The sequence below is a fragment of the Xenopus tropicalis genome, chromosome 6, assembly GCF_000004195.4.
Source record: "Xenopus tropicalis strain Nigerian chromosome 6, UCB_Xtro_10.0, whole genome shotgun sequence".
NCBI classification, from domain to species: Eukaryota; Metazoa; Chordata; class Amphibia; order Anura; family Pipidae; genus Xenopus; species Xenopus tropicalis.
The window spans coordinates 123404930-123431757 of NC_030682.2; the positions used below are offsets into that span (position 1 = coordinate 123404930).

General features: G+C 39.4%; 1 protein-coding gene across 2 annotated transcripts in view; it reads left to right on the forward strand.

Moving 5' to 3' along the window:
- Positions 1–23641, forward strand: part of stmn2 (stathmin 2) — a 131013-nt gene extending 107372 nt beyond the window's left edge. Inside the window, exons 1-5 of one of the 2 annotated variants that reach the window (NM_001005133.2) lie at positions 4443–4547; positions 15673–15768; positions 19201–19373; positions 20631–20822; positions 22427–22581. In NM_001005133.2, coding sequence (NP_001005133.1) covers positions 4529–4547; positions 15673–15768; positions 19201–19373; positions 20631–20822; positions 22427–22483 — 537 coding nt within the window. In that variant the 5' untranslated portion in view covers positions 4443–4528 and the 3' untranslated portion in view covers positions 22484–22581. Of the gene's footprint in view, positions 1–4442; positions 4548–15672; positions 15769–19200; positions 19374–20630; positions 20823–22426 lie in introns of those variants that run through there. The other variant, XM_031903317.1, reaches the window with a different exon arrangement.
- Positions 23642–26828: the final 3187 nt, after the last annotated feature.

The following is a 26828-nucleotide window of genomic DNA, read 5'->3' on the forward strand; positions in this document are numbered from 1 at the left end:
TTTTTACACAATATGACCTCTTTAGTGTTTGGTAAATGTTTTTTACTTGACTTAAGCCATTGTGGTCGATATTTGGGAAACCCCAGGTCCCAAGCATTCCAAATATGTAAAAATGTCTCTCCCTTTGGAGAGATGTGATGTGAAGCACTGTGTTCACACACAAATGAATTCACACATACACACTAGGTTACACTGTCCAATGAATGGACAGAGCTCTGTCTATTACGCCCGTACATCCCCTGTTACAGTCAGAGCCCTCATATCTTTTCCTGTCAGGTGACCAGATGTAAATGGGCAATATACTCTAATATGCCAATTTGGTATGATTATCTGTTGGAATATAAATTAACTATTGGTTAATATTTCCTTTAGAATGTACAGTTATTATGGCCAAATGGATGGCCATACCGTACCAATTTTATGTAGGTGTATTCTGACCTATATAAATATATATATATATATATATATATATATATATATATATACACTATGAATAGTTCGGCAATTGTTCACCTGCAATAAGCAGAGGGCAGATTGCCGGCTGGGGGTGAGAGAGCAAAGTAGGCAGCTGCTTTGAACTCCATGTTCCAGGCCCCCCAAAGTTTCTTTCATGGGGGGACCCAGCTGATACAAGTTATGCCACTGCCTGCAGCCCAAATGCATACATGTATGACACGCTCTCATCTGATTCTTTAACTACACTTTCCAGCAACCTTTCCAGGGTACTGTGGCAAATTGTTGGGGATCTGGTATAGCAGAGTTAGGGGCTACAGGTGGGACTTACAGATCTACAGAAAGCCCAATAAATGACATATCGTATGCAGCCGAAATGTTCCCAACAGTTCCACCAAAGTACACATCAGAGATGGGGGCCCCCCAAATTAAAAAATAAAAAGACTTCTGAGCTGTAAGATCCCACTTGCCTCCCCCAGGCTTCTGTTGTCACATTATAATATTGGGACCTTGATGAATTCTATGTTATTCCCTGCCCTGGATCACAGTTTTCTCTATTTTTTTTATCATTTTCATTTCTTTTTAGGGCTGCATTGAATCCACTATTTCTGGCTAACCCCTGAATCTATTGTGAAAGATTCAGCCAAATAATGAACCGAATCCAAATCTTAATTTGGTTCGGCCAGGCAGGTGGATTCGCCCAGATCTGAATCCTGCTGAAAAAGGCCAAATCTTGGCCAATCCTGAACTGAATCCTGGATTAGGTGCATCCCTATTAATTTAGCAGTTATCATACTGGCAACATCTGCCTTAGTGGTTTGCTTCTTTGCTTCTGGTTTGCATTTGCTTCTCATAATAATCATCTAATAGATTGTAAGCTCTTTGGGGCTGGGCCTTCTTCACCTCTTGTATCTGTTATTGGTTGCTTTATATGTAACTCTGTATGTCCCATGTATGAAACCCACTTATTGTACAGTGCTGCGGGATATGTTGGTGCTTTATAAATACATGGTAATAATAATAAATCCCAGTAAAAACATAAAGGAAATTCCTATATCCCCAAAGGTACAACGCATAGGCCTTAACCACTACTGCTCTTCCCATCTCCTTTGTTTTAACGCATGTTTTTGTTCCACCAGAGAGTATACGGATACAGGCAAATGTAACGTGAAGCTGCTGCAACCCCTGTCATTTCCATAAATCAATATATAATGGTAAATGCACCAGTGGCCTGGGGGGGAAGATGTTGCAATGATCAGTATGGGCCCAGTGACAGATCACTTCCCACTCATAGAATCCTCTAGGAGCAGGAGGGTGGGGAAGACATAATGCAATTAGAGGCACAGAGTCGTTATACCGTGCATGCATTTAATGACAAATAAATGAAGCAGCTGAAATGTAAAATGTCCTGCTGTCATAAAATCTCATGCTGTGCAATATAATCTGTATATGAGCACAAACCCCATGTACACTATGCTATCTAAATTAAATACCAACTGGCTCTGTAAAATGGAGAAAAGCCAGAAAACAGGCGTGTCACTTATATAATTATATAATACATATATAAACCCATTATCCAGAAAGCTCTGAATTATCCCTTGTACTTGATTCCAACTAAGATATAATTAATCCCTATTGGAGGCAAAACAATCCTACTGGGTTTAATTCGTGTTTAAATGAATTGTTAATAGATTATGGTATAGTGATCCAAATTATGGAAAGGCCCATTATCTGGAAGGCGCCTAGCATTCTGGATAACAGGTACCATATCTAGTTTATATCTATCTATATATGATAAATTGTGCATGTATACAAGCTCAGGAGCCTGTTGCTGAACTACAATCACTACAACAGAGCAGAGGCTGGCAGGGGATTCTGGGAGCGGTTTGTGTAACAGCTGGAGGGACACAGCTTGTGTATTTCTGCATTAAATCCCTTTCTGTTTAATCCCCACACCCATCAACCTGCTCTGCACCTCGGGCGGGGGTTGGACATGCCAAACAGCCGCACTTAGCGCCGGCACCAGAACGGACTGGGAGGGGCCGCCTTTCTTTCATTGTAAAGCTGGAGAAGCCATAGTGAGCAGCCCAAGGAATGGCTGCAATGAAGCAGGCTGGGAGAGCGCTACTAGCGGCTGTCAGGAGCGCCATTAGCCGCACGTATTAGTGCATATATGAGGGTGAAGTAGATATAAACGAGGGCCCTGAGGTGCAGCCTTCCCTCCCTGCCCTCAGCTCTCAGCCTTCCCTCCCAGCCCTCAGCTCTCAGCCTTCCCTCCCAGCCCTCAGCTCTCAGCCTTCCCTCCCAGCCCTCAGCTCTCAGGGCATCTCTGACAGGATCACTTTCCCCTCTATATCACGTTAACTGCGCAGGCGCTTGGGCGCGGCCAGGGCCTATAATGTCTGAAACAATGCGGTGGGAGCGGTACAGCAGTGCCGTGAGGGGACCCTGTGCGCTGCGGCGCTGTCACTCAGCCGAGCAATAGGGCATCTGCAGCAGCTTCTCCTTGACCCCCCCCCCCCCCCTTCATACAGGCAAACTGCGCCTGAAATGGCGCTACACTGGCTTCCTGCTGGGGAGTGCCCCCCTGCCATTGGCAAGGATACACCCAGGAAGGAGAGAAGCTCCTTTAAATGCCTTTTCCACTCACACTCATATATCTATGAATTTCCTATTAGTGTATGGGAAGTGTCCACTGTAATTGAATGTATACCTTGGCTTTGCAGGGTGTTTGTTAATCACACATGGAATGTCTGAGAGCTGATTTCCACTCATTTTATTTCTAATACAGCGTCCATTGCCTGCAGGAGTTGCTGTGCTGCTGCACCTCTATTCCCTGGCAATGAATACAGTCGTGCAGGAGCGGCCTGTACATGCAATCCCTGGGATAGAAACCTCCTTTCAGCACCAAGGACAGCTCTGCTACACTGCTCTATCCCTGCACCCACAGCTGTACATGCCCAGCACCCAGCAAGTCTGTATACAGGAAGATGATATATATATATATATATATATAGACAGATGATAGATGATAGATGATGAATATAGGATACATCAAATATAGGATGGATATTGCACTGGGAAAGAGCATAATGGTGACCTATAGATGAATATAGGATACATCAAATATAGGATGGATATTGCACTGGGAAAGAGCATAATGGTGACCTATAGATGACTATAGGATACATCAAATATAGGATGGATATTGCACTGGGAAAGAGGCATAATGGTGACCTATAGATGAATATAGAATACATCAAATATAGGATGGATATTGCACTGGGAAAGAGCATAATGGTGACCTATAGATGAATATAGGATACATCAAATATAGGATGGATATTGCACTGGGAAAGAGCATAATGGTGACCTATAGATGAATATAGGATACATCAAATATAGGATGGATATTGCACTGGGAAAGAGCATAATGGTGACCTATAGATGAATATAGAATACATCAAATATAGGATGGATATTGCACTGGGAAAGAGCATAATGGTGACCTATAGATGAATATAGGATACATCAAATATAGGATGGATATTGCACTGGGAAAGAGCATAATGGTGACCTATAATACATATACAGTAGCCATTAAGCTGCTTCTGAACTACAACTTCCAGCATCCCCAAATGCAGTGAATAATTCTTTATTTCTTCACACTGTAGGCTCACCCATATTCCCCTTTTCCTATTACCCAAATGCTTTTTGTGTATTTCATCTGGTATGGACTGTACTATTGCAGCAATAGGGGGAGATATTTTTTTTTTTTTTGCTTATAGAATTTTTCCAATTAAACTGCATGGCTCAGTATTATCTTAAAATCCTATTGGTGGATCAATATTTAATGCTTAGAGATTGAAGCTCCAAATGAGTCATATCAGGGGACCACAAGAGCCAATCTGCTTGAGCAAAGGTCTGCTAATTATTCATGGGCTCCTGCCTCTTGCTCTTTCTTTTGCTCAGCCCCACTCTGCTGACTCAGTGCCTTATTCAGTCTTTTCTCCCTCTCCACTGCTGTAGCTGGTTCCTTCGCATTCACAGCCTCTGAGCATCTCTTCCCAGCACCATGGCTAAGACAGCAATAGGTAAGAGCAGCAAGCTGGTCTCCTTCTGCAGACATAGCTTCCTTTGTCTTATGTCTGGCAGGAATTTATTCTATTGCATTGATGGGGAAACATTAGACACGCAGCCTTGCAAATCTAAAAATCACTGCTGGTATTTCTTTTATATTATCTTTTCAAGAGATAGATGCATTATATCTGATCTTAAGATTATATAATGTATCTATATCCCAATATCCGTTTGTCATCTCCTGTTCAGTTATACATATAATCATAGTGTATAATGTGTGTGGATGTATAAAATGTACGTGAATCTTTATCGTGTAATTTTACCGTTCCCAAGAATCCGTGTATGGATGAGCAGGGCACGCCCAGTGCATTGATTTTCAATCATAAATTGTGATTAAATGAATATTTTAATAAACCCTTTTCACATGCTGTCTTATATTGGTAGGCAGCTTATACGTGTTTCTTATGTTTGGAGTCATATCTTTGAGATATTGTGATTTTGTTTTTGCCATTAGACCATGCACAGTACAGTGTGCAATACCTGCACTGCTATGTGGAGCCCACTACAGCACAATGCAGACAGACCCCACCCTGTTTCCTGCTATTTTTTGTTCACAGTCATCTCAGATTCTCTTATGCACAGTGTCTGTATATGTCAGCACTAGATGCAGTCTCGAGAGTATTTATACATATATGTTACATCTTGTTTTATTCCCTTTATATATATCCTGCAGATAAATCAGTTCCGTTCTCCCCCTTAAGCTCATGCTGTGTCATAAAATCAACATTAAAGGCAATAATCTCATTCAAACGAATTATATCAGTTTTATATTCTGAATAATGACTTGAATCGATTAAAAAAGAACACGCTATACAAATAATTGTATCAAAGGACTTAAATAACCATTAACAACTGCTTTGTTGGCTATATATATATATTGTCTAAATCTTTCCAGATTTTTTAGGTAAGGTGCATAACCTGGGCATTTAGATTGTTTTCTAATCTAGCATCCCTGCTGGGGTTTCAGATCAGGAGGTATTTTTTTAGGGGAGTCTCTTTTTTTCTTTTTTCATTGCAGTAGTATGGGTAATTGATTATCACCTATGGCATCCTCCCATTTGCTGAAAGGGACAGACTGCAATTTATTGCCGACTGCAGCCTACAAGGAAATGCAATGCCTGTTAAAGGACATTTATTGTAATACAACTAAATGTACAGTAATGTTATAGCTAGGTTCATCTTGCAGGATCATATGTTATCCAGCCCTATCACATCTTAACTAGTCTCCTTGGTAACCTGTAAAAGCATCAGTTCCCAACACAGGGCAATGCTTTGATGACACACACACATTTATATACTTTATATATATATATATTTATATCGAGGGAAACTGAGCTGTGGGAGTAAGGCCAGCCCTGCAGTGCTGAATATAGCATCCCCACCCTATTGCAGCAATCTGGTAATCAGTATTGATAATTCCTAACCATAGGGGAGACTGATGGCTGCAGAAGGCCACTGCTTTGGATGGGAACATGAGTGTTCCCCATTCTTTGATTGATTTCTGCACATTTGCGCAATCATAAAGGTGTTGTGAACATTTCATCAAGTTGTTTCAAACCACTGAGATTATCACTTGGAGTTAATGATCAGGCACTTTATTTCTGCTAATTAGATTGTAACTGCCAACTTTCATTTTTAGCACTAAAAGAATTAACAGAATGAAAGAAACGTAACTGAAAAATATGTCTTACTATTTATAGCAGTGATTCATTTTCCATGTCAGACACTTGATTTATCCTCTTTTACAATGGTTTTGTCCCCCAAGAAATATTAGAATCTCTTTATATTTTATCTATCCATATATTATGTCCTTTGAGACTCTCCAGTTGGACCAATGTGATGAGCGTGTGTGCTAGTGGCAATTATATGGCTTTATATACATGGATATCACAAAAGTTGGTTTTTTGGGGGGGGTTCGTTCTTTTTGCTTTGGGGGTGATCTTCCTTGGTACCACATGGATAAATGGAATAAACTGCTGCCATCTTGAGATTAACAGAGAAACGTCTATGGAAAATGAAATCAATGGAATGCTGCATGGGTATCACATATGAGAATACAGCTCATCACCATCATTCTTAATGTATGCTTAGGAGGCTGACGAATGATACATTAAGATAATCCCCAAAACCATGTATTGTCCCTTTTTTGACTTCTGAAGTGCTTTGTTTGTTAAGAATCCAACTATATTGGCATATGCAAAATGCATCTTTATGATTTAGCATTTTCTTTAATAGGCAGAGAGCACAGAGTATACTTCTGTTAAAATATATATTTTTTTGGCTACAGCAAAAACCCTGTGTTAGTACTGTTACTTTTAAAGGCTGTCTCCTGGGCAGGCCCCCCCGGTAGTCTTTTGCACCTTTGTGCTGTTGCTGTTATATAGTGCCTGTATACAGACAATTTCCCAGTTGCTGACACACGTGATTTGATTAAAGCAAGCCATGATGTGCCACGCCTTGGCAGACAATGCCCAAACCGGAAAAGCTCTAGAGGACAGCAGGGTGCTGCCTTTTCTGCACCATTTTATAAATCAAGGGATATAGCTGAATTCATTGCTGCATCATCTCCTTTTCATCTGATTTATATGTCTTTAAAAGTAAAGAATGCATTAATGTATCAGACATGGTCATTATTCCCACAGTGTACTGCAATTTATACATCTGCAGGGAATCCCACTGCAGCTAGTATATTCCTTTCATTTCTTTTCTGCTATATAGACTATATAGATTTATATAGAATGCTCTAGAGAATGGCTTGTTATGTGAACAGACAATGCCTCCTCTGCATATTTCCTCTGTTACATGAGAAGGTGCAATCCTAATGCTTATTTCTGAACAGACATTTACCATTATTAATGATAATTTCAGCGGTGCTGTTCTGTACTAACATTTTACCTTATTGAGGTAAAAACATGTATGATAGCTTCCTCTCAAGAATGATGATTCCTGAGCACACAAATGGATCTGCCATCTTATATTACTTTTTATTGAAAATGATGGGCATGTAATCCCAGTGTATAAGTAAGAGATCTGTGGCATCCAAATCCTTAATTAAATATCTTTACCAAGATCATAGTGTACTAAGATATATTACAATTATATACTTATATAATAATAATAATGTGTTATTAGAACCATTATGAGGGTTGCCCCACCCTGTACTCCAATAGATGTGGGCGTTACCATGCCCACGTGTATAGGAAAAAAAATTCCATTGTTCTATGTTCACTAGTATCACTGTGTGCTTGTACTCAGTACCATTCACTGTGCCCCATTTAGTCAAAATGCTTTAAATATCCTTTTTAGATAATTATGACCAACCAAAAATGGGATTCCCTGCATGCCCAAACACAAAAAACTGTACCTTTACTTGTTTGTATTCCCATTATTCCTCTACTTAACCTCTTTTTTAAATAAGCTTTTATTTTAGCTGGATTTTGTTGAATGAGTCTGATGGTTTCCATCACAGGAATTTAGGTAAATAAGGCTCAGTTTTAGTACATAGACACCAGCAAACACCTGCAACCCACTCACCCACTTACCCCTTCACCCAATTGTGAGCTGCCTAAAAACCAACCAACAATATGGCATCCAACAAAATTTTACACATAAAATATTTGGTGTAGGTTTAAAGCAAAAAAAAAATTTTAGTTTAGATTTTATATTGTTGTTGAGAAGATTTGGGGGAAGCTGAGTACTGTGCCAATAGAAGCACATGGAATAAAAGATTGGGGGAGTACATTTGGTGTGTTGGATAGCAGGTATAATAGAAACATATGGTGGCAGTTGGTTATTGAGAGCTGTAGCTCATCAACATTTGAAGAGCCATACATGCAATAGCCATGGATAATTTAAACTATGGGGAGCCCAAAATGTGACAGCCTATTGGCCCACGTGTAGGGCCAAAAGAGTGATCACCTGATCACTATGTGACTGGGGATAAGTGTGGTATTGATAAGGAAGTCTGGAAAATAAATGGAGCTTTAAATGAGTTGTGTCACCGAGAATTTAAGTTACTTATTTGATTTGACATTTTTATCTATACTGTAAATGTAAGAATCATTGATTTAATTCCTAGTTTGTATTGCATCTTTTATCTCCTCTCTAAACAAAGCTCAACTCAATCTATTGTTCAGTGGAGTCTTAATCAAACAAATTCATGCAACTACATGTATTTTCCAATACATACAAAATGGGAACAAAGTAAGTGAACATTTAAGGATTCATTTACCATGAAAGCCAAAGTCCAGAGATCAAGTCACCATGTTTTTTTCTTTTTTTGCACACAGTTCAGTTTTTTCCCATCATGCAATGTATTTGTTCCCAGCACTAGCAGATGCCAATATTTACAGTGAATGGGGCACAGGTGGTGCAATTTGCACATGGGCAAGCTGCTGGAATCCACCTGCACTGCTGTTACTAGAGCAACAGTAGGTGCAAGACTTGATCAATTCATATTTATGGGTGCAGCCATGACATTATATACAGACTAACCTCAAACCTGGAGTGTTCCATCTTCCTAACATGATCATCAGTCTGCTTCTAAACTTATCGTTATCCCTCATTATCTTTCGTTGTCTCTCTCTGGACATTATTGTGCTGCCAGAACTCACATATTATCCCATTGCCTGCACCCAGCTGACTGTGCACCTGTCAGCTCCACTAATGGCAAAGGCCTTCATTCTTATTTAATTTAGCAAGCTGGGTGTGCTTTGCATCTCTAGCAGAGCCATAGTACACTTTAATTGATGGCCTTTATTTCACATATAAAGATATAACTATATATTTACCAAACCCTTTTGGGTAGGCTGATAAATACAAGCAGAAGTGTACAGAGAATTGTTAGTAACTCTAATAAGGACCAGTATATTCAGGCTGATAATATCTATGTTTGACTTTTCATTAAAATCTGCTCATAGTCAAACAGATACCAGTAGGACATGCTGGCAAATCCATTTAGCCATTAATGGCATAGCTATATACCTGTGATCATCATCCAAACATGTGGTATGTATTTTAATAGCCTTAAATAAAATAAAAATTATCTTAACATTTATTGGTTGTTCAGATCCACATATGAGCATATATGAGTAGCAGACCTGACTTGTGACTTTCCAAAGGCCACCATGAGTTGGCACCAGAGTATTCACAAGAAACACACAGCCACCAGGTCTCGGTTATATTTTAATAACATTCAGCAATGTACATTATACACCAGTAAAGGGTACGTTGTGCTCTGTGAGAAACTAGTAATCAGTGGTGCGCACTGTGTGCCGGTGTAAGTATGCACCATTTTCCATATTAAACATCTGGCGATGCTTCTTTTCTGCATGCAGATATGGAATTAGCAGGGACTGCTGCTTTCAGCAACTTCTGTTCAGGTATCATGATGTAGGGTAATTTATTCCTCTAAAGGAAAATGTAAAGTAAATATATCTGATACAATACGCAACAGCAGGGACAGCTGGGTGGAATAAAAACATGATTTGTTGGCTTTGTACTCCTATTTAAGACAACAGACAGGGGTTAATCAGAAAAAAAGATTTGCTCCATTTTTGTTTGCATTGTTCATTACATTTACTTTTTCCTTAGAATTTTACACCATTTATATGTTCCTTTATTGCACGTCAGCATTCCCCTCTGTGATGGTGGCATGGAAGCTTGTTTGCTGGGGTTCTTATTTGCATTCTGGTTCAGGGGTTTTGGGAGGGATGGGTTTGATAGACGTGACTAGTTATAGGAACCTCAACCATCCAACAACAACTTCTATCTTTAAGGGATGCTGGGAACATGAATGTGATAACCGCAGGAAGGCCAAAGACCAGAAATCCATTCTATAGATTCTGTACTGTAAATTAGACCATTCTGTATATTTCATTTGTGTCAGTTCCAGTCACTGTTCCTTATCACATAATACTGGAGAAGCTATTGGCCATGTTTAAGAGAAAATGATATTTAAAATTATGGTCTTTGGGCTCTGTATCAGATTATGATTTTAAAGGAGAACTTCACCCAGTTTTCTTGTTTGTATAATGAAAGAAAAGCAGTTTTTCAACATCCATAAATAACTTTTTATTTAATTTGTCATGAATTAAACATTCTTAATAGTTTAAATGTTTTGAAAACATTAGTTATTATAATAACAGTATTACCTGAAAGTAATTAATTCAAAACTACTGGAAGTTTGCATGGATTTAGATTCTCCTTTTAAGCAATTTTGCAAATTTTAAATCTAAAACTGGTGTAAAGGTTTAAAAAGGTTCACTTCTCTTCAGCACCATGGTATATGGGCAAGGCCCTTCACTAGGTGGTATAGAGGCTGCATGGCCACCTTATGGGTTTTTTGTGATGCATTAATAGGTATACCATGTATTTGATTTTTTTTAAATTATTTAACACAATACAGAAAAATTGGGACAAGTAGCAAAGAGTGGGAAACCATTGGTCATTGCTGAACCAGGTTTTATATACTAGGCTTGGAACCCTTTTTTCCTAGAACAGCTTTGATTTAGGATATTTTATGAGAGCAAGTCACTGGCAGGGGAAGGTGGGTTTCCATGAAATTGTGTGAGTGTGGAAAGATAACATTACAATCTTTGGACCCACTAAAATGTATGAATGGAAATATGTAAGAACTCCCTGTACATTTTCTCCTTGGAACAGACAGTGTAAGATAAAGCCTGCTTATAAATCCAACTATGCTGAAGCTTCTTAAACGGTAATGAGTTGCAGTCAGTTTAGTGCCCATTGCAGTGACAATTCCATATGTGTCATCAATTGCTTCCTCCCCACAGCCTTGTGTCACCTTACATGGCGAATAATTCTGTTTCAGGTTCCCTCTGATTTATTGATAGACCGCATTTAACATTATACATTTCTCCGGCTGCAAGTTCATTAAATACGTAGGAAGCTCCCATTTGAATTATGTCTGTTTCTCACAGGCTGATGAGGGCTGAATAATCAGATTCATGTTCTAGCACTGAGAGCACTTTGTGAATATAATGAGACTCTGCAGTACAATATCCTAAGATCTTATGAAACATGAAGTTTCATAAGTGACAGATCTGGGTTAACCTGAGGGATTGCTTGCGCAACCATGGCACAGTATGCCAGACCTAAAATAGATTCTCTGAGTAATTATAAATTGGTAGAGGTGGTAGGGGTTGGTACACACAAGCTGCTATACCCACTACCAAAGAAATATTTCAGACAGAAATCCCTTTTAGGGAAAGAATTCTATGTTTTAGTGCTGATCTACTTGCATGAAACCTTATGCATGGCTGCATAAACAAACGTATGTGTCTTCAGCAATGACGTCAATCTCATGGCTTTCAAGCGGCCATCAAAGACACATACCGTTTGTTAGAAAAGTAATCCACAGGGATGTAGTGGTAGTTCACCCTTAAAAATTAACTTTTAGTATGGCTAGATCACTGTCTTTTAAGTTTTGGGTCCCCTAAATTACACCCAGAATACCCTGTCCCTCACCAGAATACAAACAGAGTTGGCGTGCACAACAAGTATAATGCAAGTGGGGCTTAGTCCCTGCATGTTTATTGAAAGTGTAGCAACGTTTCAGGGGCCGTACCCCTTTGTCAGGCATACAAACCAGTGCAATGCAGGTACTTATAGAGTCACAAGATTAATTAACATATTATTTACAAGATTCATTAACATATTCATTTACATAATAGGTGCAGAAACCCAGAATTCCATAGGGGCAAAAATTCAGTGTAAAGTGCATTGCACTGCTTTGGATGGGGTACACCCCCGAAACGTTGCTACGCTAAGCCCTGCTTGCATCATACACGTTGTGCCAGCCAACTCTTTTCGTAGTTGTAGTCCGAAAACATCAGGGGACCCAAGGCAATTTGCAACTGGAATTTTTATTTTTTGGGGGGGGGTAATTTTAACCTTTAAATCAGTAGGTTTTGAGTTTAAACTTTTTGGCAGCTATTTCCTGTTGTCCAAGTTACCTTAGCAACCAGGCAGTTTGATGTGAAGATGAGTAGCAGAAGGCCTGAACAGATAAGCAATGGAAATAACAATAAAAATGTAGCCTCACAGAACAATCATTTTTGGGTTGTCAATGTCAGTGACCCCCAATACTTAAAAGAATTAGACCAATTGAAAAGATGCCAAAAAAAATTTAATTAAAGTTGTATTACACCCTATAATGGTGGAAGGTATGGGGTCCATTATCTGGAAACCCATTATCCAGACAGCTCCAAATTACAGAAAGGTCCATTTTAATCAAATAATTTCAATTTTTAAAGATTTAAAGATTTCCTTTTTCTTTGTAATAATAAAACAGTACCTTGTACTTGATCCCAACTAAGATATAATTCATCCTTATTGGAAGCAAAACAATCCTACTGGGTTTAATTAATGTTTCAATTATTTTTTAGTAGACTTAAAGGTATGGTATGGACTGGAAAACCCCAGGTCCCGATCATTCTGGATAATAGGCCCCATAAATGTATTGCCTCCTGCAAATGGAAATGATTATATGCTGGGCATGGCATTTTTCTAACTGTTTTACTTTCCATTTTTCATGCTCATTATTTGTATTCTTTACATAAAGTTGTAGTTATTATAGTATAACAATGCTAGATAGATTAAACAAATAGGTGGGTGGCATATGTACCCCTTTCACTTACCAGCCCTCAGGAACTTTCCTGACTTTATATTATACATGACTCCCAATACTCTGTAATATCTGGTATTGCAACAATATTGTTAATAATACCTAGGCAATATGTTTTCAATGGTGACACTTTAAATAAAGGCACCAGAAAAAGGACAGAATCTAAATTGCAAACACTTTCTTTAAAATATAAATGAGATGAATATAAATAGAAATGAACAATTTCAGGAAGAGACTAAAATGATTTGCTATACTCTTAAATAATACATCGATTCTTCTCCTAAATTATGAATGTGACCTTTCTGTTTGACTATTAGATTTTAGCATATATTGTAGCAATAGTTCTATAATTATAATAACAGATGAATATCACAAAACCTGCATTTAATCTAAATCCTGCCAACAATCTGTATATGGAGTTTTCATATAAATGATGTGCCCAATCACTGCTAATTACAGTCAATTCAACTCCGTTTGCAGATTAATAAAATATGAATATGGTGATACAATCTTTCCAAATAATTCAATCACTTTGGGCTACCAGCCTTTCTTACCATTGCAAGTTATTATTACTCTGTATCTACATTTTACTGGACAATAAGACAAACCAGGATTTTAAGGAAGGATAGGAAATAAAAATAAAAAAGACTAGAAATGGTTTAAACATACTGCACCAGCAGAAAGTCTTAGCAGCACTATAACAGTAATTATCCATGTCTTCAACATTGCCTACAGCTTATAATTGCACTGGTTTCTGTGCTTCTATCTAATGTGCTTCTGAATTAATTACTAATTAGCTTTGCATTTATAATTTTATATAATACATATACTGTACACAGTATATTGTAAGTAGGCCCTATGCTCCGGCAACTGTGAGCAAAACAAGAAGATGGGGAGCTACTGGGGGCATTTTTGGGGGCACAGATCCAAGGTGGCCAAAGGGTGGTAAAGAAGCCCAAAACAAAAGGTGTAAAACAACAAGTGTATTCTTACATTCAGTACTGTGGCATTCATTTATCAACACTGGGAAATTTGCCTATGGGCAGTAACCCATAGAAACCAATCAGCTGCAGGAAGAACAATAAATAGAACAATTTGGTTGGTTGCCATGGGTTACTGCCCATGGGCAAATTTGCACAGTGTTGATAAGTGACCCCAGTGAGTTGAATATTATCAGCACAAATGATGCCATCAGAATAACCCTTCTACTGGCTGGGCTGCTGCTGCATAGAAAGGAGATCCTTAAGGGACTGAGAAGTTCTGCTGTTTAGACATGGAAATCCCCACAGGAAAGCCAGAATCACACTTTTTCATGTCTAGTGTTATTTTAGCATTTGCACATACAGTCTTTTTCACACTTAGCTTAACAGTTAATTTATGTGCACAGAGGCTGGGAATCTGGTGTTCGGTTTCATGGGAAGAGATTACAGGGAAACTGTTGTTTCTCCAAGCACATAACCAAGATAGAAATGAAGGAATATTTAGGGAGACCTAATCTTCCCATAAATAAACCAACCGCTATATATTCATATAGAATTCTAATGTCTCCAATGGAAAACTTTCTGTTGGCGATTAACTTGCAATGCAGCCAGGGCTGTCCAACTTGAGGCCAATGTGTCCAATGTGGCATTTCAAGGAATGTCCCCCAGTTGCTAGGGGGCTCAACAAACATGTTGTATGAATTCAAAACTTTAATATAACACAATCTTCAAACATGCTATATGAACATATAAGATTTTGCTGAACACTGCTCTAGGAAAAAGCAACAATATGCTTATAAATACTTAATATTTAGATACAGGGCAATATGCAGGTATGTGGGCAAAAATTGTTCCTTGTCCAGTAAACCATAACTGGATGATTTCTTATTCTCACCCCTCTACACCACTACAAACTGCTATGAGTGACACCACTGGGGCCACCATTTACCAATTATTAAATAACTCCTTAAGACTCATGGGCGCATCGCGAGGCCCAAGCTATACATTTTTTAAACTCTTTTATACTATATTGGATAAAAGTGCTTTTGAAAAAAAAAATGTGGATGATTTCTTGCCAACATTTCAACACAATATTTTGTGTTTCTCTGTACATTTTTGCTAGATCTTGGATAATGTCATGGTAACAGTCTGTGAGGGAAATAAAATATTATAGACTAACAAAATAAGTGTTATCACCTTCTGTGTCCCATCTGTCACCCCCATTGTATGACAACATGCCTTGATTGTAGTTCTCTGCTTGTGTTATTGGGAAATACTCACACACACCGCCATTACAAATTACATACCAATTGCTGCTTGTTATTCAATATTCTTCTACTTTTATATGTTATTTTGTATGTGTGAGTCAATATAATGAATATGCACATTTATTGGCCCTTAAACCAACTGTGCATTATGAGGGCATTGCTCATTATCTTTGTCTTTTTTTAGCCTACAAGGAAAAGATGAAGGAGCTGTCCATGCTGTCTCTGATCTGTTCTTGTTTTTACCCTGAGCCCCGCAATATCAGCGCATATACATATGATGGTAAGTAACCTCTATTCGTGCATTTCCATATTATGTTCCTTGGTTCGTACAGTTGTGTGATGCAGGTTTTACCCAATTCAATGTGACATCACATAGACCAGACTTCAGCCACAGAAGCTGTGCTTATAAAATGAAGATAAGGAGAGCAGGGGGCGGAAGTCATTAAATTATTGAGAAGTTGGATGAGGGCACTTTCCCATCACATCCTACATTTTGCTGCTTATTGGCAACTGGGTCATGTGTGTAGACCCTTTAGTCCTTTTAAACAGGCAGATATCAAAGCTATGTAAGGATTTTAGATACCTGAAGCTGCAGTGAACTAAAGCTCCCATTGGTCTCAGGATATTTATTATTCCATTTGTACATTCGCCGAAGCCCAAACAGATGTATTTGAAGTATTCTTCCTCTTACTTAGAGGTCTGCCGGTCTGGGTTTGTATTAAATTATTAAAATTGTCTAATTTAAATTCCATCTTCTAATGAAAAGCCTGAAGCGAAAACCTCGCCTTCTCCAGAAAGTAATCACTCGGTGCTCTGATTCAAGGAGCAGGAGTTTAATAAGGAGACCAGACCATCCATTTACTGCAGCTTCCACAGGGACAATGCCTGCCCACATCCAATCAGGATACAGCTCAGCTGCACATATTACTTGGCTATAACTATTGCATAAAAAAGAAGCACAGGCTTAATATCTACCTAATGTAAAATAATGACTATTATATAGGTATTTTATATAGTTACTCAGTATCTGTCTTAATCGAATTAATTTCTTAGCCCTTCGGTGTAAAGTAAACAGTTGTTTTCAAATTAGCAAATTTTTTTGGTAAAGCTACCAAAAGGATCAGTGATCTGGGCAATTACAGGCGGTACCTAGAACCCCAGCTACAATCAGCTATGCAGTTCTGGTAGTTTAATTAAGGCTGTTAGCCAAACTATAGATCAATAAAAGCACAGAATGTCAGAATGTGTAACTTATGCATCACTCTGTTTATTACTTAACTCATGTATTGGCCAGCTTTACATTTTCCTTGGCTTTTTTTAATTAGGGCTAGCTTTTCTGGCTCTGTGTAAGGCCTCAGGCAATCCCCTGATTAATTTAGATTACCATGTATTAAGTCTACTAAAAAAAATTTCAATATTAAATAAACCCAATAGGAATATTTAACCTCCAATAAGGATTAATTATATCATAAGGCAAGGTTGCTAAACAAGCAAATCTTTCTCCCAATATGCCCACCTTGGTTGCGTGATATTGTGCCAATGGGTCCTATCAATCACATTACAATGTAGGGGATAGTTAGTCGGAGCAAGGACTGCATCAATAAGCCAATACAGCCCCCCGATCTGACTAAAAAATCACACCTGCCCGATCAACACCTGTTCAATTTTCGGCTAGATATTAGTTGGGTAGGGCCCTATACAAGGGCAGATAAGCTACCACCTTTAGTTGGGATCATGTACAAGGTACTGTTTTTTTTTAATATAAAGAAAAAGGAAATAATATTTAAAAATTAGAAATATTTAATTATAATGGAGTCTAAGTTCTAGATAACGGGTTTCTGGATAACAGGTCAAATACCTGTAATAGAGCTAGGCAATGTAGGGGAAAGGTAAAAACTAAGTAAACTTTATCAGAAACGTCTATGTAAATAGAGCCATAAGCAGAAACACTGCACTGAGCCCTCTGTCAAAAGAAACAGGATTTGTTGTCTCTTTGTTTTCCTGTGCCAGAGACACGCAGCTCTCTCCTCTCTCCTGCTCCCCCCTCCCTCAAGAATGCTAAGAACTCCCACCCCCCCCTTAGGAATGTGTGATCTGAGCCAATCAGCAGGAAGCTTCCTCATAGTCTTCCTAACTGAGCATGTACACTGGTCTTGGTCTTGGTGCAGGAGCGAGGCATTATGGGAACTTTCTTTACACAGCTCAGCGTTTTTTCTTCCTGTTTGGCTTCTGATCATCTGAACAGGAGAAATATGGGGAGACTTAAGGGCACTATTGAGAGAACTGAAGGTATGCCTGCAGCTTGAGATTAACTCTTTATTAGCCTTTCCTTCTCCTTTAAGACATATAGCAAAGTGGCCCATTAGGTTCTGACACTACCACAGTAACATCTTAAGGCCTGATTTCAATTTTTTCAGCAAATGCACAATGAACCAGTATCAGATTACTACACTATAAGCAAGTTCCTTCATGATCAGATATTCTGGGGGAAAAAACTGCTACAGGGCTTTAATAAATAAAGATGGGATTCGGGGCATTTGGGAAACTCTCATATTAGCAGGATGAGTTTCCAAAGGGCTCTGATTCTTCCATATCATCCAGATCGCCTAACGTTGGTGATATTGTTTGCTATGTAAATAACTGCCTTTACACAATTAGTAGTGTCTGTTTGCAGAGTTGATATCCTGCTTTAACCTGGAGCTTGTTCACTTTCACCCTGCTGGCGTAGTTACATTTGTATGTATGTGGCACGGCATAGAGCCAGTCCTGTGGTGCCTACAGACATGCAGCGATAGGAGACAGGACAATCACCTGCTGGGGTCAATATTACAATACCATGTGTTCTGCACAATATATTGTAAAAGCATTCAATGATAAATGTCTGTCTTTATTTTATATCAAAGCATCTTATATCATTCAGACAGGGTGCTCCTGTAAATTCTTTATATTTTTATATAAAAACAAGGCATTTCTATCAGGCAGGATTGAAAATCCCATCGAGTGAGAAATGCATCAGCACATTAATGCCGACAGGTCTCCATAGGCTCCCATTATTGTCCAATCCATGGCCAAATGATCAGGGGCTGAAAGATTGGATCATCCTGATTTGGCCCAGCATGATGATAACTACAGGCTAAACCATAAAGGAAAATACATTGGCATTTCCAACAGATACAAAGGAAATGTATAAAAGGTGACAGGTGGTAGCCCCATGTTGCTGGTTATATGCTCTACTGAGCTAAAATATCACTGGAGGTGTGAGCAAAAATGATATGACATGTTGCCTGCTGAAATAACCATTTAAAGGCATAAAGTTGTTTCATTTTTTGGTTTTATTCAATTTGCATTTTAATGTGGCTGTATTGCTACATAGATTTCATCATAGTTTTTGCAGTTTTAAAAAAAATCCTATTTAAATAAGAAAGTCTCAGTACCAGTGAGGTGCAACTGGCCTTTGGAATTGTAGCTCTATAACATCTAGAGGGTCTCCGATTGCCTACTCTGTACTGGTTAGGGATGCGCTGAATCCCGGATTCGGTTTGGGATTCGGTTTCGCCCAAATCTGCAGTCCCGCCGAACCAAATCCTAATTATCATATGCTAATTTGTATTCGCAAAGGGTTAAATGGTCAGGGGAAAACAAATTTCGCCACACGCTGGGTACAGTAAATGCCTCTCTTTTATTCAGCATATATTATACGGGTATCTTACAGACATGGAAGTCAAGCAGATTAACAAGCGCGCGTCTGGCCAGGCTTTCGAACTGATATTGAAGCCGCCATCTCCAGTCTCTGAAGCGCCCCGAACCCTGGCCTCTCCCAAGAAGAAGGACGTTTCTCTAGAAGAGATTCAGGCCAAGCTGGAAGCAGCAGAGGACAGACGAAAGGTATGTTGTCAACATGCACAAAGGTGATCAGCTGATTTGGCCCTTTTGTCTGGCTCCTTTCAAACTGAAGATATATAACATTTATTATTATAGGGTTACAGTCTGCATATTCCCCCCAAATAGGCATCGGAGATCAGCCCAGGCTTTTTAATGCTAGAAAGGTGCTTGTAATTTTGTTTACTAACATTGCTGCTGAGTTTCACAAGTGCAGTTACTCATAGCAACCAGTCTGATCAGTGTCTTCATTTTTATCATACTCTACTCTAATATGGATCAGTTGCTATTGGTTACATCACTAGTGTAATTCAGCACCTGTATTAGTGAATAAGCCCTATGCTGTTATATATTACTGTCTATGAAATATGAATGGAAGTCATTTTCCCTGTATCCTAACACTGTAACTTGGGCTTCATCATTAGAAGATGAGTTTTTGAAGTGGATTCTGGGTATTGGTGGCTCATGGGCAACTAAAAGAATTTTGCCTTTTATATGCTGAAACTCAGCTGCAAAATGGTTCTTCTCTTCCTGTATTATCTGAAAACGTAGCAGGGGAGGAGGGACTAAAACACTGATGTTACAAATTGTAACAACTTCTCCAGAGCTTACAGACAACATGCAGGAACTACATAACCCACAATGCATTGCACTGTTTGGTCCAATATACATCAATTATTTTTTAATTGATGTATATTGGAAATTTTTTAAAATTATGTTTACTTTTAAAAAGTTTTATGTTAAGGGACACCATAACTGTAGCAGGGTTTGTGCCTAAAAAACTGGTTTCTGGCAGGTCTTTTCTTTGTGGCCAAACTTTAAGATGCTCCATCTATATATTGCCCCCCCCCCACATACACACACACATGCACACACACAGCTGCCTTAGTTTGCACTGTTCTGAGATGGCAAGAGGTTATAAAGCTACAGTGGCCTGGAGATAAAGGGCGTTATGTATATGTAAGTTTGAAAGGGTGGGAGATCCACTGTTTTACAGGGAGATTAGTCACCCGCAACAAATCTCCCTGTTCGCGGGCGACTAATCTCCCCGAAATGCCATCCCACCGGCGAAATTGTAAATCGCTGGTGGGATGGCATACGCGGCGGTGCGATTTCAGTGAAATCACAGAAGTTGCCTCGGGCGACTAATCTCCCCGTGTGCCAGAGCCCTAAGGTCTTGACTTTAGGCCTAGGGGTAAATGCATCTCCGGTGATTCACACAACCTCTGCTTATCTGCTGCATGTTTGATTGCTATTTACCAGTCTCAGGAAGCCCAAGTCCTGAAGCAACTTGCAGACAAGCGGGAGCACGAGAGAGAAGTGCTCCAGAAGGCCCTGGAAGAGAATAACAACTTCAGCAGGCTGGCAGAGGAGAAACTTATACTAAAAATGGAACAGATAAAAGAAAACCGTGAATACTACTTAGCTACCCTCATGGAACGTCTCAAGGAGAAGGTAAGAAGATTTCTAGATGAAGGCTGTCATTTTTGTGGGGTACCAGATACCCCATCGCATACATATACCCTATTCTGCCTAGGTACTTAGCCACAAACCTGCAAATGTATGCATAATATAAGGATTGCCACCTTTAGCAGCAGTTATCTCTGGGTGGGGCGTGATGTCACATGGGTGGGACTGTGACATCATGGGGGAGGGGCTATGACATGGCAATTGCTGCCAATTGGCAATGAATCTTAGAGATTGGGGAAGCTGGGCAGTCAGTTTTGGGACCGGACAGCCCTTCCGAAAACCGGGTTAAAACTGGACAGGTGGCAAACTCAAGGCAATAATACTGTCATAACCCTTTAAAAAGCTAAAAATTACACTTCTGTTATTCTTTATATCAGCAACATATCCAACATATTACATGTAGTGGGCCAATTATTCCTCATATAGCATGTTGGAAGGCATTGGAGGCATTAACATGACACAGAGTGAGGTCTGTGGAGCCTCTGTGAAGACTGGGAGCCATAAAAATCCTTTGGCCGCATCTGGCTTTTTGAAGTTTTGTGAAGAATACTATTTGTCTACACACACAAAAAAGGGCACCTTTACTATCAGTCAGAGAAATATGTGGTTGGAGTAATTTGTAGACTTAAAACATTACTGCTAACTGGTTGTTCTCAGTGTAACCATCATTCTATGTATAGTCCTCTGTACATGGTCCGTAAATGGCCACACTTCATACTGTAGGCCCCTTCAGTGTGCAGGGTCGGACTGGTGCACAGGGCTTCCAGTACCCTCTGGGGTACTCTGGGTAACCCTGTCCTTGTGTGATCTGATCAGAGACCCATGGTCAAACATTCACATTGTCCACATTTGGCCAATCACCTGCAAGGAAAAATCTCTTTTTGATGCAGCCAACTGAACAAAAACCATAGTTTGTGTGTACTAAGCCAAGCCCTAAAAATAGCAGGAAAATGAATGGATAATAAAATTAGCCTAGTGCAGTTAATTAGTGATGTTCCGGCCCAAAACCTGCACAACCCACAAGTTAACCCACTGGTCGGACAGGTTTGGCCGACATCCGCACAACTTCTGTGGGTCACGGGCGGGATTGGGCTGAATTTCCCATGTGCCCTCCCTGCCCTGCGACCTTACAATGCCACGCTTCCGCCTTCTGATTTATAGATTGGCACCCACATGTTCCGCCTCTTTTGTGACATCAGAGAGGGGTGGGTGCAGGTCTTTAAATACAGAGACTTGGCAGGTTAGGGTTGGGTGCAGATAACAAGTCGGCAGGTTAGGGTTGGGTGCGGGTCAACTTTTTGTCAACTCACACATCTCTACAGTTCATTATAAGTACAAGCAAGCATTTAATGTATATATGTATAATTTTATTTATAAAGCGATACAATCTTACAATATACAACAGTACACACACAGTATAACAAATACAGTGAATAAGTATAAATACACAGATGAAGTGTCATGTGGTATGAAACACAGTAGGAAGGAGGTCCTTGTCCCACAGAGCTTACAATCTAAGTGGCACGGTCTTTGACCATGTAAGAGAGGTATAGGTTTTCTTAATACACTGATTTCTTTCTCCCCCCCAGGAGAGGCATGCCGTCGAAGTGCGCAGAAACAAGGAACAACTAGAACTTTCCGGCTGAAAAAACATACCATCATTAGTAACTTCCTTGCCTATATAATTACGGATCATGCGATATCAGTATGGAAAACAATGTATGACATCAAAAAAACAAAAAAAGAAACAAAAAAAAGTACAAGAACTCAAAAAATTAAAAAAAAAACAAAAATAAAAAATTGCGGTCTCTTTGCAGAATGATTTGCTTGATGTTTAACAAAAAAAATTTGGGTCTTTTTTTGTAAATATTTACATTTTTGTTAAAAAATACAAGTATTGCATTATGCAAGTTATTTCATAATCTTACATGTCCTGTAACAGGCTTTTGGTGTTGTCTATTAACTCTTCGATGAATTTGCCGAATCTTTCCAAGATGCCCATGTCTAATCTCATTCCCTGCCGCCTCCTTTTTTTTTGCATTCAGAACATACAAAGCCAGATGGAATGAATAGGAGGGATGCCAGCCATTAACTCGCCATAATAACTATTTTGTAAGCTTCACACTTTGTTAAACACATCTTTATATCTGAATTACTGCAGTTACTCGTTGGTGTCCGCAGAAAAAAAAAAAATAATCTAGTGTCACAAAAACTGATTTGTCCTAGTTTGTCGGGACTCTGAAGCAGGTATAGCCAAGCTATGGAACTCTAGGCAGCTGTCTATCCTGGCTCTAGAGCTTTCCAAGTGTGGGTTAATATGTTGTTATTATTATTATTACACTGGATACCGAATGCAGAATCTGTCTTACAAACATAGTGGCTTTAGATTTGCATCAATGGCTACTAAAACCATTTTACCTCTTAATAACTCTGGAAACAACATTGAGTTTCCTGTTAATGTGCTATAGAGATTGTGTGTAGGCTTAATAATAGAGTTTGCAAGAGAACGGTTGAGTCATGAAAGGTTCGACATCCACGTCCGAGCAAAAGTCTTTAACTCTTCTTCAGCAAAAAAAAAAATCCAAATCAGTAAATCTACAGGGATTATTAGACAGGGTGCACGTGCCAAGTACGGAATTCCTTATCAAAGTCACCAAGACGTAAACTTAGTTCCAGTTTTGAAGTTGTTCCTAACCTATGGAAGTTTCTGCCTGCATATTCTACTCTTCATTAGTGCTATTTCCTGTATGTCATTGTGAGCAAGCTGTGATAAATAAAGAATCGGGGTTCTGTGAACTGATAAATGTTTTGTATTTTTATTGCCGCTTCGCTTTCGTTTGGTCGCTGTAAAATTCACTCCTCAACGCGCATCGTTAGAGTGGAACGTCACCTTGAATAGAAACGGACAGAACTGTGGGAATCAACTGAAGTGGCATATGGGGGGCTGCTGAACTGCAGCATCAAGGTTTTTCTCACTCCACATGCATTAAAGTCTATGGGAATTTACTAAAGTCTATGGCCATCACTTCTACCATGTGACTTTTTTTTTTTATGGACGCATCTATTCACGTTTCACGTTCCTAATCTTATAACAAGACTTAGTGATAAGGTGGATAGATGCTTTATTGTAAATCAAAAATACAGAGTCTTGGGAAACATTCAGCCACACAGAATGAAATAGGAGACTTCATATGTGGCTTTGCAAGTCACCGATTTTTATAGACTACTTCTTTTTCAGCTTATTTAACATTTGCAAATGACAAAGTTACTAGTTGCTATGGCATGGATTTGCAGCTAAATTTGCAGCGACAAAATTTGCCTAGAAAAATCGCCCACTGACTTTAATGTATTTGTAGTAAGAGAAAAAGTTGTCCGTGTAAGAAGAAAAAATGTCACCTAATGCTCCCCAACCCCTTGGATGTTGCTCTCAGTGCCCCCAAACCAGGTAGTTATTTTTGAATTCCTGACTTGGGGGAAAGTTTTGGTTGAATAAAAACAAGATTTCCTACCAAATAAAGCCCCTGTAAGCTGATAGTGTGCATAGAGGCCCCTAATAGCCAATCACAGCCCTTATTTGGCACCTCCATGAACTTTTATGGTGCTTGTGTTGCTCCCCAAGTCTTTTTACTTTTGACTGTGGCTCACGAGTAAGAAAGGTTGGGGTCCCCTGCTGTAAGGAGTAAGAAACAATTCCCATTGGCTGTAATGTATTTGGAGTGAGAAAAATGTTGCATGCATTTTCTTGGCACACCTAAGAAAAAATTGGCGCCCATTGATGTTTGCATTTTGCTAATTTTTCAGCATTTTCACAAATTTTTCAGCAAAGCAAGATAGGATTCACTCATTTTTTACTCTTTCTCATGCACTTAATTGCACTTAATAAATCTCACAGGGAACAATTTCTGATTGTAAGTGACAGTGTCAAAAAAACCCAAATAAAAAAATGTGTTGAATAGATATATAAAATAGAATAGAAACATGGTTATCTGCTGGCACAAAACTGTGCATGTAGCAATGTGCCTGAATTGCTGGCAGCCGCTGAGATTGAGTAAACTGCCCATACACGCTCTGATAAAATCATACAAAACCTATTGTGGGCACAGGACTATTGCCCTGATCATGGCAATCAGTCATTTAGTGGATCAGCCAGATTAGAAAATTTTGGTCGGATTACGATAAAATCTGCGCATGTATTGTGTATCTGACAATATCCTTGGGGGACCTACAGTGGGAGTCACTTTGGTTGCCAACTATATCATGTTCAGAACATCCTTCGATTTGTATTTTAAGGGCTTTACAATTTCAGTCTGAATGTTTGTAGGAAGAAGACTAAAATGTGAACGTGTATGGCCACCTTTAATACATACGTTTACCAGTAATGCCACTACAAGAGAGAGAGAGTCCGGGGTCCGGAATAATGTGGCTGCAAAGGGTCAAATGGTCAAGCTTCACAGGTATAGTGACTGGTCAGCAGAGGGAGTGAAGCACAATTGAACTGAAAATAACAAATTAAACTGGAGATGTGACACAGGGGCTTATAGGCCAGGCTTTTCCCCAACCAGTGGCTCGTGAGCAACATGTTTCTCCCCGACCCTTTGGATGTTGCTCCCAGTGGCCTCAAAGCAGGTGCTTATTTTTGAATTTCTAGTTAGAAGGAACATTTTGGTTGCATAAAAAGCCAGGGTAATTGCCAAACAGAGCCTTCTATAGGCTTCCGGTCAACATAGGGGCTATCAAATAGCCAATTATAGCCCTCATTGGCACCTTCAGGAACCTTTTTCATGCTTGTGTTGCTCTCTAAAACTTTTTCCATTTAAAAGTGGCTCACAGGTATAAAAGGTTGGGGATCCCTGCTCTATGTCATTCTTCAAGCCCACAGGGTTGCACTGGGCTGGCAGGAAACTGGGAAAAAATCTGTTGGGCCCTTGCCCTTGTGGGCTCCACCGACCCAGACCCAATCTGCACCTGGGGGTGGGAATGATGGTGTCAAACAGGATTATGACGCCAGGGTGGGGTTATTGTGTGCTGAGATGTCTGGTTCAAAACCAGGTGGGTGTCAAACTTAGCTCTATCTGTATTCTGCCTGATTAGTAAACCAAATCCTTTAACTAAAGGTATGGGATCTCATATACAGAATCCAGTTATCTAGAAATCTCTACAATACTGATTAACTGCAGTTGATGCTAAATAAGCCATGGTGAGTATCTTAATATTAAAATGTTTTATTTACTGGCCAGATTATTGTTTGGGTGTCAAAAGGCTTAAACCCGAACAGACACTTGAGAGCCAAACAGCCCTAAGAAAAACTGAACTGTTTGGGCCAAAGCCATAACTGTAATGGTATTTCATTTTATGTCGGTGAGTAATAAGTCAAAGCTTATTATTTTTACTGTACCTGCACCAATTTACATACACTGTGGGGTCCACCCCAGCCCCCTTTGCAAGATGGGGTAGAATATGACTAGGGAACCCAGCACACTTACCACATCACACACAGTGCATAGGATGTTAGGAATCAGGGCTACTGTCAGTCATTTAAATTCTGCCTCTTTCATTAATACACATATATGAATTATGAGTGCTCACATTGGCACATCAGTGAGATAAAGTTCCATTCTGCCTCTGTCAATCATTTACAGCAAGGGCTGTGCAATGTCTGGCCCTCTGGAAGTGCTGAATTACATACATCCCATAATACCCAGAAGCTGTTGTAAGATACTGAGATTTGTATTTTAGAACTGGCTGGAGAGTCATAGGTTGTATACCTTTGTTTTACAGGGAATAAGAATATATTAAGAACATAAAATCTATGCTCTGAAAGCATTTTGTCAGCATAAACCGGGTTAACTAAGCCGAATCTGTAGCAACCCCATCCCGGAGCTGCAAAGAGTTTTAGGCATTAGCGAATTCTCTGTTGATTTATAGCTTGTTAAAGGAGCAGTAATGGCATTCAGTGAAGTCATCCTACCTCTGTGGTGCCCTGAGAAGGTT